We start from the raw sequence: 19310 nt of genomic DNA, 5'->3' as shown, positions 1-19310 counted from the left end.
TCCTTTAAGAATAAAACCATTGGAACACTGTTAGATAGAGTGAATAATTTTTCCAAGGTTAAAGCAAATTCCACTAACTAATCTGAGGTTTTTGGCATGTTAGACATACTCTCAATTACACCTGCGGCTGGCCTGTGCCAGCTGACTCGGGCTGAAGGTGTGTTTAAGTGCGGTGTAGATATTTGGGCTCAGGCTGCCTGAGCTCTGGAACCCTCTCACTTCACAGGGTCTTAGAGCCCGAATGTCTGCACCACAATTAAACAGCCCGTTAGGGTGTGTCTACACAGCAATATAAGCCTAGGGTAGTGGAACTGGAGTCAGTGGACCTGTGTCGGGAACCCTGGGCTTGAGCCTCTACACTGCATTTCTAACCCTAGGTCAAGGATTTTCTGACCCGTGCTTGAACCTAGGGTTGTGGTGTCCACGCTGTCCAGACCTGAGTCAAAGTAACCCTACCCCAGAGTGTCTAGTGCCCCTCCCTCTCCCCTGGTGCTGACACTCTAGACCAACAGATGTGTTGCACTGTGGGAAAACTACTGCACACACTGTTTCCTGACTGTAATTGTGCTATCAGTGGGACTCAGATGCCCAAAAAGGAAAACATGAGTACATTAGCTCTTTTGGTGGGTGTCTCAGTAGAGTCACTACAGTTTGAGAAGGCTTTATACTGAACTACCATCTAATCTGAGAATTGGGCTCTCCACCTCTAGGCTGAGTCACGCTGGCAGGAAAATGCCCATGTGCACCTGTTCTGAGGATAATTAGGACATCCATCTCCAGGGCTGTCACGCTGTTAAAACGAAACTTTGCAATTCTTTTAAAAAGGGGACATTCAATGAAGGTGTTTTTATATGTTTGGGGTTTTTTGTCATAAAACATAGGTTGCGGAGGAAAAACATACATGTGTGTCGTCGTTGTCTCTCACACCCCCACCCCCCCCACACTCCCCGGGCCTGGCTGTGGAGCAGTGAAGTTTATCCCCAGGGCTTTTGTGCAGCGTGCTCCAGCAACCCCCAGGGATCCCTGTTCCCGCTTCACCCTGGGAGGCAGGGATAAGGGATCCACAGGAGGTTGTGGGAAAATTTTGGGGCTGGCTCCCACTCACTGTCCTCATAGTGTACTCTGCCTGGGCATGTAAGATATAATGCACTATTTAAGACATGCCGGCAACATATACAATCATAACTTTATGTGTGTGTTTGTTGTTGAATCTCCTTTTACGTTACAGGGTTTTGAATTATTGGCATACAGTGATTTCTGCTCTTTTTATGTCTGTAAACATCCCTCTCTACACAGTTGTTATTTAACTTTGTCTTTATAGGCTCATCCTAAAGTATGTGAAAAGCTAAAAGCTTTAATGATGGAGTGGTCAGAAGAATTTCAAAAGGACCCTCAATTTAGCTTAATATCTGCAACTATTAAATCTCTTAAAGAAGAGGGAGTAACTTTTCCTACAGCTGGATCTCAGGTAATGACAGATATAATTCTGATCTGACACATGCCAAAAGACTTTTTTCATATTATATTTCTAATGATGTGCTTGTGTTTTGAATATGGGGGTAAGAGACTGATAATCTATTGAAGTGACATCTTTCTGTTGCTGTTTAAAAGAGCAGGTTATAAAACCAGAGGTGGCTTCATGTCCCCATTTAGGAGTGACCTTCTCCCTTCCAGAACCAGGCACACATCTGTTCATTTTCCTCTTTTACTACTTTCCCGCCTTCAGAATGTATGAGTGGATGACTAAGTTGTGCTGCATGCTGCCACTGTGGAAACTGGAGCGGCATTTGATGCCTGACCATCCCAGACTAAGTCAAAACTTTTCTGAGCTGTCCAGTAGCTTGAATTTAAATGCCTTGCATGTTGTGAGTCCTCCCTCCTGTGCACTTTCTAGGTGTTTCTGTAGCACGAATGGTGACTGTTTGAACATCTCACACATTAACTTATTTATCCTCACGATGCCCCATGAAATGAATATTGTTGTCCCTGTGGTCCAGATGGGGAGCTGAGGTACAGAGAAATCAAGTGATCTTCCAGATGCGTTTAATCTGTTGCAGAGCTGGAAACAGATCTCTTAAGTCCCTGTCCTATTTCTTAACCACACAACCATCCATCCATTCAGGAATTGCCCTTCCTCTGGGTGATGGGGGCTACCCCTCTATCCTGGTATGGCTAGTTCTCTGTATAGTAGGTGTATGGTACATTCCAGAATTTGGCTAGAATAATCACAAACAAAGAAGACAGAGAAAGTATTGTGTGCTGCATAAAATAGTTCCATGAACTTTGAATCTTGCCCTACTTAACATTTGAGAGAGGTGCTTTTTGTCTGCTAACCAACTGGGACTTGTCAAAACAAAAGTAAGAGACTGGACTTGGAGGTAAACGCATATGTTGTAAATGACAGATATGGCAAAGATTAGAATTCATGGATGGAGAGTTCTTTCACCAGGCTTGCACTGCTGAACTGCTGACAACGAGTTACACTTCATTGTCTCTCTTGTGGATAAAATTTTATGTTTGTGTCTTGACAGGCTGAATGTTTTCAGCTACATTACCTCATGCATTGCCCTACAGACAAGTGAGATTGAAGGATTTATTGCTCATTAACATTTGTTCTTGCAAAAAATGTTTGTTTAGGACTCATGAGAAACCGTATCATTGCTGGGGCCTTACACTGAGTCTACTGTTGCTGGGCCTCAAGGCGCCTTCTCTGCTAGGGTTTATGAAAGCTTCAAGGAGAATCCCACCCTGTTGTATATGCTCCTTGCTTTTTTCCTGTTAATCTCTTTAAGGTAGCAGACAACCAGTTTTACTTCCTTTCACCCTACACGGAATACTCGTAGGGGTGGAGGGTGGCTCTTCATCATCACAGCAAAAAGGTCTTTCTCCTTTCTGTAAAGCCTAACCTAGGTGCTGTTTAGTGTGACTTCCTCTGCTGTTGCTGTGCTTACATGGAATTGCATTGCAACAGTGGGGAGTATGAGAGGCTGGGGGCATACTGTCCTGCAGAGAGGCGTGGAAATAATAGTAATAAATGGTCTCCTTGTGTCTACAACAAACAAACAAACAACTGAAGCCGTGAGAAATAAATTAAAAAAAAAAAAGAGGGTGTGGGGGGTGAGGGATCTCCACTTAGTGATGAAATGATGGCGTGGTACGTATGTAATACTGTTACATATACATTCTTTTTTTAAAAAAACACAGTAACTGTAGAGCTTTCTTTTTTGCTTGAAACATAGCTGGATTCATGTTGCCAATTCATTTGCAGACTCTCACAAGTGCTGCCAAGAATGGTGCATCATCAAGCAAAACCAAAGAAGATGAAGATATAGCTAAAGGTAAATTATTAGTCACAGCCTTTGGTTAGAAATGTAACACTTATAAGTGTTCTATACTTGTGCTCTGAAACACATTTTGTTAACATGCATACATTTCCCACTAAAAAAGAAAACTGTACCCAGAGAAAACTGTTCCACAGAATGGAAAGTGATAAGGGTGTGGGAGGTCAGGAGAGAATAATATGCTATTTTTAAAAAAGCTTTGGAGGAGGTGGTGGATAAGAGGTATTACACCCATATGCAGTCCACTGGCATGGGCCTTGGAGGCACTGCTTGTACTGCAGCTGTTGCTCCTCTTTATAGAGCTCTTGATCTCTTCTTCCCTTCTGCCCCATCCCATCTCTTCCTCACCTCCCCATCTGTGCACTCTGAAAGATGGAGGTTTTAGAATGGTTTTTATTCTTTATGCTCTCATGTTGAGTACAGATATCCTTACTCACATGACACAGCAAAGAATTAGTATACAGGATTTCTGGTACTATCAGTAACATCACTGTGTTAGCATGAAAGCTGTGTCTTATAGTGAACTTGAAATTCCTATTGTAATTAACATGTTTGCTTTTATAATCTATTTCAGAACTTGTTCATGGCTAGTTTCTTCTGAACTTTCAAATTGTAGGCCTAAGTAAACTTATTGAAGTTTAGACAGGTTAAAAGTTTAAGAATAAGAAATTTGAATTCAAAATACCTTTAATCAGAAGAACAGATATATATCATGTTCTTCATTTTTAAAATATATTCTATGAAGTTGGTCTTTCACTTTTCTCGTTTCAGAAACTAAAATTATTTATACATAAATAATAAAGTGTACAGACTTACTTTTTTTATTTTCCAAACTGTAGCTATTGAATTATCTCTGCAAGAGCAGAAACAGCAGCAAACGGAAACTAAATCCTTATACCCATCTGCAGAAATTCAACAGAACAATCAGAAGCCCTTAAGGAAGGTGCGAGCCCTGTATGACTTTGAAGCTGTTGAGGACAATGAGCTCACCTTTAAAAGTGGAGAAATTATCATCGTTTTGGATGACAGGTACAGTGTGTTTAGATGAAGGTGTATTTTATTATTGAAACATGATGTTGGCTGTGATCATTTAAGTTGGTTCTTTATGAGCTGTGTCCTGCGTGTTTTCTTTTTCTTTCTACGACTCCTTATATTGCCCTCTTTTACACCATCTATTACACTTGGAACAGCTTCCAATTAATAATTTCTAAGCATCTCTTATTTTTCTTTCAATTACTTTTAGCTAGCCTGTGCATAGATCTTCTGTGAAGTCAACAGAGCCCTTTATTGACGTCCACATTTCATTTGTCTTCAGTTTAGATCGGTACTATTTGTGTCTTTAGTCTGAGTACTGTGAGGCAAGGATTTTTGCCTTTGACCCTGACATAAAGCACTCTGTACATCCAGTAATGATGTATAATAAATTCAAGCTCCATCTAGAAATGATAAAAGCCCTGGCTACTGAGTGTGTCCACATTTGTTCAGGTACAAAATGATTAGGACCATGTTTAACAGTTATGTTGTCCTTTAAATCATCAAAGTGCTCTACAGACTAATTATAGATGTAGTCTTAATGGGACAGTCATAGACTTCTTTAATTATGAATTTTACTCTTCACTGTTGCTGCTGCCACCACCAGCTGCCCTGACTTCAGCTGGAAAATAAAACTTAATTCTCTGCCAGCATTGTCCTTATTTAGCAAACAGTGACTTACTGTTCCTCCTTTTTCTGCTAGTAGGCATTAGAGCAGAAACTGTAGCTCTGCCTTTGTTTTTCCCAATTTGTGTAATATTTGTACAATTTTTAGGTTAAGTTAGTGGGATGCAGTCAACTCAAAATTTAGTTAATTTGTGACAAGTTAAAAGAAGCTTCAGGCACTACATTTCCCCCTGAATGGTCCTACTGATTTTTGGTGTGTTACTACTACAGTTTTCCTGTCTGTAAAAATGCTTTTCCTCTCCTCTGTTGCTGGGTGAAGGTCCCATATAAATCAGAGAAACAGACTGTATTGAGACGGTGCTGTCAAATGCACAAAATTGAAGAAAATACACTGCAACTCAAAAATTAAAGTTTATGGGTGAATTTCAGGCAGATTGTAATTCCTAAATTGACAGCATCTTTTGACTTGAATTTCCTCCACTATACTCTACAGTGTAGAATAACAAAGAACATTGCAGGTCCTATAGGCCTGATCCCGCAAGTTGTTCCGATCCCTTGATTACCATGCATTTTGCAGAAGGTACTCCACAATTTGCTCCAGTGGCCACACAGCCTTTATTTGGGCAGTGTTATCACTGATATTGATGAAGTTTTGCCTGAGTTAGAGGGTTGAGGATTAACGCTATATTAATAGCACTTATGGTTTCTAATACCTCCCTAATAACTGAAAGATAGAATGATGGAATAAGAACCTCCAGCTATTTAGAATCTATTTGTAAATGTAGTTTTTAATGGTATGAATGTTTAAAGTTTTCTAATTAAACATTTTAATTCCTCAGTGATGCCAATTGGTGGAAAGGTGAAAATCAGAGAGGAGTAGGACTATTCCCTTCTAACTTTGTATCCTCTAACTTAAATGAAGAACCTGAGACAGGTAAGTTACATATTAAAAGCTACCATGTGATGCTTTAAAAAAGTGGGCAAGTGAAATATTCAACTTGGCTTCTCTGTAATCCCTCAGTACAGCAACTTGCCCAGGGTCATGCAGTACACCAGGAAGAGAATCCAGGGATGGAATCCTGACGCTATTTAAGTCAGTGGGAATTTTGCCTCTGGCTTCAGTGGAACCAGGATTTTCACCCCTGTTTTTTGTCGTCTTTTTGCTAAACCTCTGTACTGTCCTGTTACAGAAAGCTGGTTCTGTTGTTTCATGTACTCTGGTTTCTCATGAAGAAAAAATTATATTTGAATCCAGGAATCTACCACCTAAAATGTTGCCGGAATATAGCCTGGATTCTGTGTGCCATTAGACATGAGTTTAACACTGAATTATATTCATGCTCACGTGTAACTCAGTTTAAGGTAAAAATTGATACTTTGATTCACACCAGTACTTTCAGAAGTAATTCTATGTATACAGTGTTGTTGTAGCCATGCTGGTCCTAAGATATTAGAGAGACAAGCCTCTCTCACCAACAGAGGTTAGTCCAATAAAGGATATTACTACCTCATCCACCTTATCTTTATAAGTTAGTCTAAACATTTACATGAGCATCTTAAAATTCCATGATATAAAACATGAGAATGATGGGGTTGTTTTAGAAATTGGTGGTCAAATAGACACTTACCCTTACTGACTTTGAGTCACAGTTTTGAATGTTTGTCCAAGGAACAATGGATTAAATTCCAAGTAAAATCTATCACATTCAGAAACTGATCAACTTGGAGTTTGTTTTGCTGTAATGCAATGTTTTCTCCCCTCTTCGAAGACCTAAGAGCATCACTTTCTGGGAGTCATTTGCTTTTTTTTAAGTTCTCTTTGACTTTAAAGATTTGCCATCAAAGACTGTATTTGTATTCGGGCCTAAGGAAACAGTTTAAACTATGCAGTGTTGAATATTTGTTTTTTTTAGCATAGGAGGGTGTATTTTTAGGATAGTATAGTAACAAAGATGAAGAAGAGGAACTGACACTCATGTTCTCTTAGCTACTGTGGATAAACCCCTTGTTACTGAAGATACTACAGAAGAAGTTAAGACAGCAGAACCTGAACCTGTTTATATAGATGAGGTATGCAATCATTATTTTAGAAACTTTTTGATTGTTTTTATATTACATATAAACATAATATATAGAAATACATACACACAGTGAAAATAGCATATAAATAATAAAGTTCAGTGTGCACTACAAAACCATGGGGGTGGGGGAGGATGGACACCTGTACCTATAAAGGTCATGTAGGGCATTAATAATTGAAGTGACTAAATAGATACAGTGAGAATGTAGTCCACAAGTATCGGGAACTAATATATACTGAACTGCAAAGGTATGCAATAGTTTCATGTGTGACTAGACTTCCTTGTATTTTTTCCACACACTTCTATTTGAGTCCCTTTTTTCACTAATGCAGTAGTAGAGATCTCACTCAGCCAGTCTGTGTATGAGGGAGGAATTGCAGATTTCCATTTTCTTAAAATAACTCTTTTGGGAAAGCACTAAATATAGCATTCCAGAACACACGCATTTGTTGACAGGTATAGAGGATGTGTGAAAGGTTGGCATGTGGCTGCTTCGATCTCCAATACTCTTTAAGCATTGCCAGTCTAGCCTTAAACACTCTTGAGTCCACTAGTACCTTTTAATATCTTGTTCTGGAAGCAGACATTTTTAATGAATACAAAATGTGGAGTTAAGTGTTTTGTACAAGTTTTATGAAAATATTAGTCTGTACATCTGTTATGGAGTAGTCTGCCACTTAAGGGCAATAGTAGCCCTTTAAGGTTTGAAAGCAATAGATATAAGGACCTAAGGGGGATATGGGTAGAGAGAAAGCAGTCCCAGGATTTTGGTGGTGCTGGGGAGGAAATCCTGTCATTGTACCTTTAGGGGTCTGGGGCTAGGAGTCTTGCAAAGAGGGCAGGGCAAGGCTCCCCTTTCCCACCAACCAATTGGGAATGAGCGGAGAGAAGAGGGAAGCTCATTAAGGAAGGACTGAAAAGAGACTGAGCTATAGAAAAGAGAAGCTCCTATAGAAGGAGCTGGGAGGGGTTCCAAAAAGAGCTTGTTTCCAGGTACAAGAAAGAAATATCTCCTGAAGGAAAAAGTAGTTGGACTGAGCCCAAGATGATGAATGTCTGTCCCCAGGTGCATCTGAGTAAGGTCTGCCTTTCGCTTCTGACTGTCATTAATAAATGAGACTCTTGGAAGCGGATGTTCTTCAGTAAAAAGGTCTGTCCGGACTTGCTTATAACCCAGGTGAAGGGAAACTCAAGTAGAGCCAAGCTGCAGCACTGCACCTGACTGAAAGAGGTGTGCTGGGATGACTTCTCTGCTATCACAACCTCTTTCTGTGCTGACTGGTGAAAATAGTGGAGAAAAACCTTGTTTAGATCTCTTTATAAGAGAGGCATTTTTCCATTTTCAAATGAAAACTAGAGAACTCTGTGCTATGTTTTAGAGATAACTACATTTTAAAAATCTTTTATCTGTCATTCAGGATAAAATGGATAGAGCGCTGCAGGTACTTCAGAGTATAGATCCTACAGATGCAAAGCCTGATTCACCAGACCTTCTAGACTTAGAAGGTATTCTTATCAGTATTCTTATGAGTATTACTAAACATGCTAACTTTAGTATGTCATTCTACAGCTAAGAACAAAAGCATAGTTTGTTTTTTGTTTCTCTCATTTTACTTGAGAGGTCTCTGAGCTTTAAATGTAAAGTACTCTTGGTCTCTACTGATAGAAGGCTCCAATAGGTATGTTGGGCTTGGGTCTTGGGTGGTATTAGGCTAGTATATGGTTGGGACCAAAATCTGCAATTGTTAGTTAAATAGAATTCTTGTTATATATTGCATAATTGACTTACTCAGCCTCTGAAAGTTAGGGCACTGAAAACATCACTTTGAATGACCCATGGTGCTGTCAGAACTCTGCTTGAGGTGGAGCTGTTTGTCCCGGAGGAACAAGTGACTCTGGGTAAAGAAACTGGTAATAGCGTTTGATATTCTCAAATCCTGTTGCGCTATATGAAAATGTTTGCTCTCTGTCAAGAGCTTCCCTTGGAGTATCTCATATGAACATGTTCATGTACACATTATAAAAAATACCTCCCTAAACTAATCAAAATACCTGTTTTGTGTGTGCTAGGAAGGAAAAAATTAATGCCATTTCTGTTCTTAGAGAAATTATGCTAAGAGGATGAGGGAGAATATAACCAACTAAATCTATTTCTTGAGACTGGGTGAACTATAATTGGATAGATGTTTTAAAATACTATATCGCTGTAAAAAAAGAACATCAGAATGGCTATACTGGGTTACACCAGTGATCTGTCTAGCCCAGTCTCTTGTCTTCTGACAATGGCCAGTGCTAGATGCTTCAGAGGGAATTAACATGACGGGATTTATCAAGTGATTTATTCCCTGTCATGCAGTCCCAGCATCTGGCAGTCAGAGGTTTAGGGACAGCCAGAGCATGGGGTTGTATCCCTGACCATCTTGGCTAATAGCCCCTAATGGACCCATCCTCTATGAACTTACCTAATTCTTTTTGAATACAGTTATGCTTTTGGCCTTTACAGCATCCCCCTGACAATGAGTTTCACAAGTTGACTGTGTATTTTGTGAGGACGTACGTCCTTATTTTTGTTTTAAATCTGCTGCCTATTCATTTCATGGGTGACCCCTGGTTTGTGTGTTTTGTGAAATAACACGTCCTTAGTCACTTTCTCCATGCTATTCATGATTTTATAGACCTCTATCATATCCCCCTTTTGTTGTCTTTTCTAATCTGAACAGTCCTCGTCTTTTTAATCTCTCCTCCTATGGAAGTTGTTCCATAGCCCTAATCAATTTTTATTGGCCTTCTCGGTACCTTTTCCAATTCTAATCTATCTTTTTGAGATGGAGCGACCAAAATTGCATGCAGTATTTAAGGTGTGGGCATACCATGGGTTTATATAGTGGCATTATATTTTCTGTTTTATTAAATATCCCTTCCTTAATGGACAGTGTACACTTAGTAATGGAAAGTGTATTTTACATTGTAATCCTTTTCTTGACAATATATTTAGTGATTTTTAAATCTCTGTCACTGCATGAATTCCTAAACGTCATGCAATCTGCAGTCTCATTGGTGGTGGTATGCTGTGCTGTAGCTCTAAAGTAATTGATTTTCATTAGATGTAGATGAAGCAGTTTTGAGAGGATTATTTGAGAAATTTGGTGAAATTTCAATGCTGTTTGTAGGCAGTAGTTTTAGTTATATAGCAAACTAATTCTTGCTTTCCCTCCTCCTTTTGAAATAACTGGAAAATTATTGGTTTCTTTAATGATGATATTTAAAATTAAGAGCAAAATTTAAAAAAAGACTAGGTAGTAGACAAATATTATAATCTTTCCATTAATATGGCTGTACTCTGCTAAAATATATTCTTACCCCTGACTAGGGTTAAAGTTTTAATTGTACAATATATTACACTTTTGTCTTCACAGACATCTGTCAACAGATGGGTCCTATGATAGATGAAAAACTAGAGGAGATTGATAGGTGAGCCGGTCTCTTTCTTGTGTTTTCAAACAAGAAGTACAACGCTGTTACATATGCTTCACCTTTATTTGTCAGGGTCTTAGACTGGGCATGGGATTACCACATTTTACTATACCTGTCCCCTTTTTCACCTACCTAAAATAAAAAATATAGAATATAAAATTACAAGCTCACTCTTTATTTGTTTTAACTTCTTAATATTTAGTTTGATTTTCATTTTAGTGGGGCCTTAAAGGCCCCAAACAAGATCTGGACCCTGTTGTGTTTGGGTTCTGTGTAAATAAATAAACAAGATGCAGTTCCAATCTAAATAGGGAAGAATGTACAGTTGCAATTTTTTCATTGACAGCAGTAGCAGTATGTCTAAAATTTTATGAGCCTAACTTTCAATTTGCTGATGACTGTTATCTATAAGGGAACATACTCAAATGCAGTGATTTCTCCTAGACCTTTGAGGAGACTTGATGATAAATGGGTAAAAGAAGAAGATAGCTAAGAGAGAGTGACAGAGTTGTTTTTTTCAATTTGACTATAAGAAGAATCCCCAACCTCTTCTCTTGCGTACTTTCCCAAGGTTCATCAGTATGATAACCGGAATGGAGCTGGACATTTTAAAAAGATAAATAAATGTCTTATTTTTTTTTTCATATTTAGTTAAGACTGTGCTTAAAGACCTTCTTAGTTTAACTGTTGCATAATACCCAAAGGTATAAGTAACTCTGAAGGAGTTTTGAGTAAATTGTTTGTTTTTTAATCAGGAAACATTCAGAATTATCTGAATTGAATGTGAAAGTTCTAGAAGCCTTGGAACTCTATAATAAACTGATGAATGAAGCGCCTATGTATTCAGCCTATTCAAAGCTCCATCCTCCAGCAAATTATCCACCCACATCAGCTGGTGTTCCAGTGCAGGTCAGTACCCTTTTCAGAAAACAGAGGCTTTTCTAATATGCATCTTCTTTTTAAAGGGTGATAACAAAGCATAAAGGAGAACAGGCTTTATTGCTAGCTTCTAAACAATTTGATGTTTCCTCATGATCATTAAATCCTGTAGAATAAAATGTACTAGAACAAAATAGGTATCTTCTAGCACTAAAATGCAATTGTTAATCTTTGCTGTATAGTTAGTAGAAGGATGTTGTATTCTGAGTGTTGAAGTTTAACAACCCAGTTAACTAGTTTTCTCAGTGACTCTCTCAACAAAACATTTTTTTATACTCCTGTGTTTCACAGAGGGATAGATTTACTGAGTCATATGTCCTTCCTTAATCCCAAAAGAAAATGTTACTCTATTTATTTTCAGGGACATGATTGAACTTTCTAATATGGTTGCATCATGAGGGCAATGCACTTCTTCCAGATATAGTCATTCTTCTTTGGATATATCACTTTGGGTGTATCACTATCTGGTGGGTTTTTTCCCCCCTTTTAAATAACAAACACTTTGTGCATTAGTGGGTTAAATAAGTCCAATATTGGATTCAGAATGAACTCTTATGTACCCAACATATGTTCATTTATGAAAGCAAAAAAGGAGAAAAGGCAAGACGTATTTAAAGGAGACACTTAGAAAGAAAAAGTAGAACGTGCCTGCATATTTTAGGTGGGTTTTAAATGAATGTTAATTGTTCAATGTGAAAAGAATAGTTACCATAGTAACTGCCACATCAAAGAAGATGCACTTAGCCATTATACTCTGCTTTGAGCTCTGGAAAATGATGAAAAATTCATTAGGGAGAGAAAAGAAATTTTGGACATGAGACAGCTGGAGTTTTTAATATTGCTGATCTCTTCTGAGATAGTGCTTTCTGATGTGGAAAAAACAGCAAAATGGTGCTAAGCACAGCTGTATTGCACAAAGTTATGTATTTCCATCTATGTATGTATACTTCATTCCAAATCCAAAACCAATGTGTGCAATATTCATATTTGATGTGTGTGTATGCTGTATTGGCTTACCCTGCCTGTGGCTTGAATTGTAAAGACTTCAAGAAAAATCAGTTATTTACATAGGATACATGCCATTTAATACACCGTGGAAATGTTCTGCTCATTTAAGTATGTCTTTAAGATGCAACATTTCACCAGTACAAATAACCTGATAAACGGGGTCTCAACTTCTGTTTCTCCTTTATCAAGTGTGAATTGTGCCTCCTTAGTGTTAATTTCTGCATTTCTTGACATAATATAAGATTTATAGCAAGGTTTACTTTTTTCCTGTCGCGTACCTCGTTTATTTATCTCCTAGCTTATGAAATGTACTAACTTACAAAGTCACTTAGAGTGTATATACAAGGGAGGTACAGGTTAAAAATCACCACCAAATCCTCCTGCTGAAAACATTTGCCTACAGTGTGATTTGAAATGGCAACAGTGCAAATTAAGGATGGAATAGTTAGAAAAATGAGTCAGAGTGAATGAATGTAGGCAGTGCATTTATCACCTGAGGGAGCTGCATACCTTACTGCAGCTAGAAATGTCTTCAAACGAACATCAGCTAATCTTCCTCTAACAAAGTTTGTGATCCACAGTATCTGTGTATCTTCTGTTAAATTCCCATCCACACACATGCTTGGGAGATGGGGGAAGCGGAGAGAGTTTCATTCTTCGAGATGAGATAGTCAAATAAATTCCTGAGCAATCCTGTTCTCCAGGCTTTAGTGTCCCATTTTCTGCTTCATAGGGCTCTACACATATAACAGAACCTGAGGATTGTACTCTTGCATTATATATATTACTGTTCAGTTCAGCCAAGTTGATGCATGGTGTGTGTTCTGTTTCATTTACAGCCATATTCTGTACAACCACATGGTGGGAACTACATGGTTCAGGGTATGCATCAAGTCACTCTTCCCCAAGGCTACGGTCTAGGACCTGATCAGATGGGCCAACTGAGGTCCCTGCCTCAAACTATAAATTCTTCAGGAGCAACTCAGCCTGCTCAAACTTCATATTTAAGGTAACACTTCAGCAAGACTTTAATATACAATTTGATTTCCCCCAGATTTGTAAGCACTAAAAGTCCAGAGGTGGGTAAATGTCAGTAAAATTTTTTGTTCTATTTTTTTACTTCAGAAATGTGCAAAATCAAATCAGTTTTGAAATGGCATATCGTGTGATACGCAAATGAACTTGGTAATCATAACTGTCACTGTTTTAAAATGATTTTTTTTCTGTTGCAGTCCTGGACCAGATTCTGTGTCAAACTCTGGATACATGAACCAGAACTCTGGCCTTCAGTCAGCAACAAGTACAGCTGCTTACACCCAACATATGGGAATGTCTGTGGATATGTCAGCTTACCAGAACTCTACGTCTAATTTGCCTCAAGGAGCAGGCTATCCTGTGGCACTTCCACCTCATTCAGTTCCACAGCAACAAACAAATTACCATCCACAGCCTCTCCTTTGAAAATAAACCAAGCTCATATTCCTAAAAGCATTCATAAATGTTGGTGATCCTCATGATTTAAATAGCTTGTCATTGGTATACAAGTACACTTTCCCTTGATTAAAATGAACAACTCAATTTGCTGCATTATAAAGCTAAGCAATTATTTCAGAGTTAAATGTACTTCAAGTTTGACAGTTCAGAATCTTTCTAAAGACAGTTTGAGCTAATGATTTTAAAAAAAATCATAAATGATTTCAATCCCCACTTAAGCAGCCTCCATCAGCTAAAACTTTCAATCTCGTGGAGTATCATTCTCAAATCTAAACTCAAATAAGAGAATCCTTTCCTTTTTTTTCTGGAAACTTGAGAGGGTGCTTTAAAATCTAGTTATGTTGCTTTATCTGTTCTTTTTGTAGTCTTTTCCATTACACTGCTTTAGAGAATCTTTTCACTTCAGTAGTATTCTTCCAACAAACCCCCGTGGTTTAGACAAATTATAGGTCTGTTTGTTATACCATAAGCAGTTCTGCTTTATGAGATGCATTACCTAATGGAACAATTGCATGATAAAGCAAGTGTGAACAGAGAGGGAGACTATTCCTTGATATTCTGGCAATGAGGACCATGTAAATACAACAATATGAAAATTCTAGGGGTTATTTTTTTTGCAGTGTTGCCAGACTTGATTTGGAGTTCCAAGGGGGTCTTCTGTTTCCCTTGCAAGGAATTGATGGTGGTGGTGGTGTAGGGGGAGGGGGTTGGGAGCTAGGGAGCTCTCTTTCTTTTTCTCCACAAGGGGTGGCACTCCCAGCATCTTTCCTTTCCAAAGGTGGGTAGAGGATGCTGCAAACTAACGGGTGCTCTGAGGTTGCAGGTTACTTAGCTGGCAATTTGTAAAATCTGTCTTCATGTTTGTTTAAGGGTGGGAGAGCTGTCTCATTCCCTTTGGTTAGAGAGAGGCTCAGGAGTGCTGTTTATCAGAGGCCTGTGGGAGTCTGCCTTGTTTGCTCTGAAAATGGTGGAGGTGAGCTCCAAGAGCACAAGTTACCTTTATGGACCACAAAGCTCTCGTCTTCTTTAGGCTTTCCTCTCACTGTCACCATTCACTTGTCTAGATGAATATATTTGAGAGTGTATACTTATACCACTGTGGATCCAAAGCAAAGGTCCTTTGTTAGTGGGACTGTTTTCCTCTTTGGACATAAGGAATGGATACACACTGAAAATGACAAGCATGCCTTTAAAAAAGGAATCACCTCATGCATGAGGACCTGTAGCATTCAGTGGAAAAGAAACAAGATCTGGAGACTTTTCCTGACACTTTAATTGTTATGGGTGTTTTTTGTAATAGAGTAAATGAACTACAAGAGCTGGATAATCTTCCAAGAATATGGGATTTCTTTCCTTTTTATTATTTTAACTTCTGGAAATTTGCACATCACTCTCCTACTTGGCTTACCTACTTGGCTTCTTAATATGATTATATTTATACATATTTTTAATTTTGTTATGAATGGCTGACATTTAGATTGGGAAGAATAATGGATATAAATAACTTTGATAAACAAAATATCTTGGTTAAATGCATGGAAATCTGAAAGCCTGTCCACAAATGAGTGTTTGATGTACATTGTTTTCTACCGGATGAGACCTTGTTACATGGTAGATCTTCCTTGTGTTCTCCCAAAATAAAACTCACCATCTGTTCAATGCCACCTCCATTTGTCTTACTGTTACTAAATACATTATTTAGTATGATCTTGTTCAGATGCAGCTTCATGTTGGAACAATAAGGTATTCAGTACCTGATCATTTGATACTCAAGTTTGTGTAACTGGAGCTGTAGATTTTCCTCTCCAGTGTTTTAATTTGGCATTATCCTTCCAGGTGAAGCTGTTCAGTATAAATGTAAAGTGCTTTAATCTGACGCCTTTAAAATATTTTGATAATGTATTCCTTGTGTTCTTTGTGGGGGGGAAGGAGGGGAAAGAACCAAGAAAATTGATTTCAAAATTCTTGTGGAAAATTCTTGCTATTAGAAAATTTTATGCAAGGATTTATTTTATTCCAAATAGTTAATCAAATTAAACCCCGTTAACATTAATATAGGTTCTTTCATGTTTGTCATTGAAATATAAGGAAAGTTTTTATTGGATTCAAAGTTTTTGACAATATAAATATTACCCAATATCTTAATTTGGGATTAATAGAGTTGGCTCGGAGTTAGATTAAAGTGTTCGATATTTTGTTCTTTATAATATATGAAGTATGAATAGTGTATATGCCAATTTGTGTCTGAGATTTTATACACATGCATATATATACACACTCTTAAAAACAAAACAAAAACCCATGACACTTTATATTGCAGGATTTGGCATCCTATAATCTCTTGTAATCCAAATCATAGGCATTTCTGAACGTTGTAGATAGTGTAAAATATTTGATTGTTATTAAAATTGTATTTAGAGGGTTTTGGTGTTAATAGGATCAGTTTTATCTCTTCATTCTTCTATACCTTATCATATTTATTTTTAAGGCCTGATTGTAACTAAATATGCTGCCAAAGGAACTGTTTAACTTCAGATTTCTACATTAGGTTTATACCTGCTGTCTTATTTTGGGAGTAAATAGTAGATAACTTCTGCTTTTTCATATAAAACACAAGTTTCTGCAACTTTAAAATGAGAATTTTATTATTGTATTTAACTTTGTTCCATGGGTGTCAAATACAAACTGCGTAAACTTTATTCTACTTTGAGTTGTTTGCTACCTGCTAAAAAAAACTTGTGTAAAAATGTCACTTTTTCACTTGAACAATATGTGAGGACATAAATTATCTGTAATATCACCATGCAGAGAATGTTTTAAAGGATTTTAAAATTTCAGATACTTTTGAGTTGACAAGCACCTTGTCTATTTAATAAATCTTTGTTTTTAGAAATTCCAGTATTCCAAAATAAAATTGGTAATTAAGGTAATTGTTAAAGATTAAAACATGTTCTGTGTTCATTTTGTTTTGATGAGTGGACTTTCATGTTCATAGCTGCTGTCCTTTGGAGTAGTACAACTCAATGAAAAGTAGTCATTTTGAGAAGAAAGCTGGTGCAGGCGGCTATAAATGCAGCTCTATTCTATTATTGTAACTGTTTTCCTTTAAGAGCTTTTTTCCGTACTTACATCTATGCATCTTTTCTAAGAAGAAATACACCACAATATTAAATATGAGCAGGTTTGGTACCTATAAATTTATTGAATGTCTTTTTAGGATATTTTCTACGCTTACAGTAGGTAAATTATACATGAAACTGATCAAAATTATTTTGATCTTTTTAGTAAAGATTGAATAGATGAAGGGAAGAAGAAAAGGAAATAAGGGGCAGATCCTCAGCTAGTGTAAATTTTCATAGCATCATTGAAATCAGTGGAACTGTGACAACTTTTACTCTGCCTGGTGAGCTGCTCCCATAGAGCTGTGTGATTGAATGCATTCTGTAAACTCATTTTGCAGGTTAGGCTCCAACTGCCTCTTTGTCTAGATTTAAACTGAAGAGTTTAAATGCTTATCTAAAGTAAGATTATTGGGTGGAGGGAGAAGGGGACTGCAGTTTATAGAAAATACTGTCTTTGGGGAATTTGGAGTGTTAATAGTAGATTTGTTCCATTGGAGTAACCAACTGGCCTTTTGCGTACAGTATGTTTGCATTGCCTTTTGTGAATAAAACAAATTTATTTAACAAACAGTGGAAAGTTCTCTGTCTGTTTGAAAGTTAGAGAAATATGTAGCTCTTCCAAGTGACACCATTGGCTTTTTGCATACTTATATAACCTAGCTATAGTACCTTTGACACATAATACCGCTACATGATGGTGGTTGATCCATGCTTGGGTGAGGAATAACTGTAGTCCTAACTATAATATTCAGTTTTATTGAATATTGCTAGGTCGGGGGGTTGTGACCCCCTCAGGGGGTTGTGAGCTGTCAGCCTCTATCTCAAACCCTGCTTCGCTCCAGCATTTATAATGGGTTTAAATATAAAAAAATCCCTCTTTAATTTGCAGGGGTTGCCCTCAGAGGCTTGCTATGTGAAAGGGGTCACCAATACAAAAGTTTGAGAATCACTGTGCTAGGTTTTATACATAAGAAAAATAACACTTTTTTCTAAAATTTCAGTTATTACATCTTAAAAGTAAAAGCAAAGAGTAGTACTCTATAAGTAATAGAAACTCTCTTTAGACCACCATTGATATCCATCTAACCAAAATGAGGTTGCCAGCCCACACAATAAGGAAATAACCCCTGTAGCATATCTAAGGCAGGGAACAAAAGGACTATGTAATTCACCAGCCTGATATGCCTGAAAACAGAATGTTCCTATGAGTCATTCTTTAGCTGTAAGTCACTGGAACATATATTGTCAATCACTTACTTATATTATCATCTTGAGTCACTTGTAACTTTCCTGGGATAGTGTCAGGTCAGTTTAGGCCCTAGATATAAGCCTTGGAACAAAAAGCACTTAACCTAACAGCACAAGAAGTGTTTAAAGGATCTTTGTAAAATGTCAGTCAATGGTTTTTCAATCCAGACAGTCTCACACTGCTAAGGTGAGAGAATGTGAAACTGATAAACTACAGTGAATCTGGACAATTCCCTAGTGTCTTGATTTCCTGGACAGTATATTAATGTGGGAAGTCAGCCAAGCCATGAGATAGGTTAAGATTCATAATTAAAGAAACATTTCCTTACTATTATCAATTTAGATGATTCAACTGAGTTTTAAAAATCTAATTTAGATTTCACCATTCATGCTAGTCACTTCTTGCACCACATTCATCTTGGACAAAGAAGCCAGGCTAACTAATTTCATGTAAGGAATTCTAAAATCTGCAATTTGTGTGCATAAAGGACATTAATCAATCTGATTATACTAGGTCTCTGCTTGCTTTCTACCAGATGTCTGTAGGGTCTTCCTTTGCCTGGCATACATTGGGGAAAAATGAAAAAGGGCATATTTCCTCTGTTAGTGAATGTGCTGCTAGATATTATTCAAAATATAAACTGAATTAACAAAACTAGTGTAGATAATCCATTCTATAACCATATTAAATGTAGGAGTAATCTCTACTGAATAAAAGCCTACTCTCTAGGTTCAAAAGATGGCATATCTTAAAACTGTTACCTGTTGCTAAATGTTCCTTGGCTTCTATCCTTTGCCATTTTCCACAAGTATCAGATGTTAAAAACAGTGTTTTCCTACAGAAAACTGAAATTTTAAATTGCCCATAGGGGGTGAAAGGTGGCAGGAATATATTTGTAAATGTGAGTAAAACTGTTACTAATGTTCTCTGAGAAATGTACCTG

General features: G+C 37.5%; 1 protein-coding gene across 2 annotated transcripts in view; it reads left to right on the top strand.

The window, feature by feature from the left end:
• STAM2 (signal transducing adaptor molecule 2) overlaps window positions 1–16957 on the top strand; it is a 32547-nt gene extending 15590 nt beyond the window's left edge. The window contains exons 5-14 of one of the 2 annotated variants that reach the window (XM_077829563.1): window positions 1322–1468; window positions 3269–3338; window positions 4250–4370; window positions 5840–5934; window positions 6988–7070; window positions 8500–8587; window positions 10498–10552; window positions 11311–11464; window positions 13342–13511; window positions 13735–16957. In XM_077829563.1, the coding sequence (XP_077685689.1) occupies window positions 1322–1468; window positions 3269–3338; window positions 4250–4370; window positions 5840–5934; window positions 6988–7070; window positions 8500–8587; window positions 10498–10552; window positions 11311–11464; window positions 13342–13511; window positions 13735–13963 (1212 nt within the window). In that variant the 3' untranslated portion in view covers window positions 13964–16957. Of the gene's footprint in view, window positions 1–1321; window positions 1469–3268; window positions 3339–4180; window positions 4371–5839; window positions 5935–6987; window positions 7071–8499; window positions 8588–10497; window positions 10553–11310; window positions 11465–13341; window positions 13512–13734 lie in introns of both variants that reach the window. The other variant, XM_077829562.1, reaches the window with a different exon arrangement.
• The last annotated feature ends 2353 nt before the right edge of the window (window positions 16958–19310 follow it).

This window comes from Eretmochelys imbricata, chromosome 11 (genome assembly GCF_965152235.1).
Source record: "Eretmochelys imbricata isolate rEreImb1 chromosome 11, rEreImb1.hap1, whole genome shotgun sequence".
NCBI lineage: Eukaryota > Metazoa > Chordata > Testudines > Cheloniidae > Eretmochelys > Eretmochelys imbricata.
The sequence above is the reverse complement of the archived record's forward strand: the minus strand, read 5'-3'. Positions and strand labels throughout refer to the sequence as shown.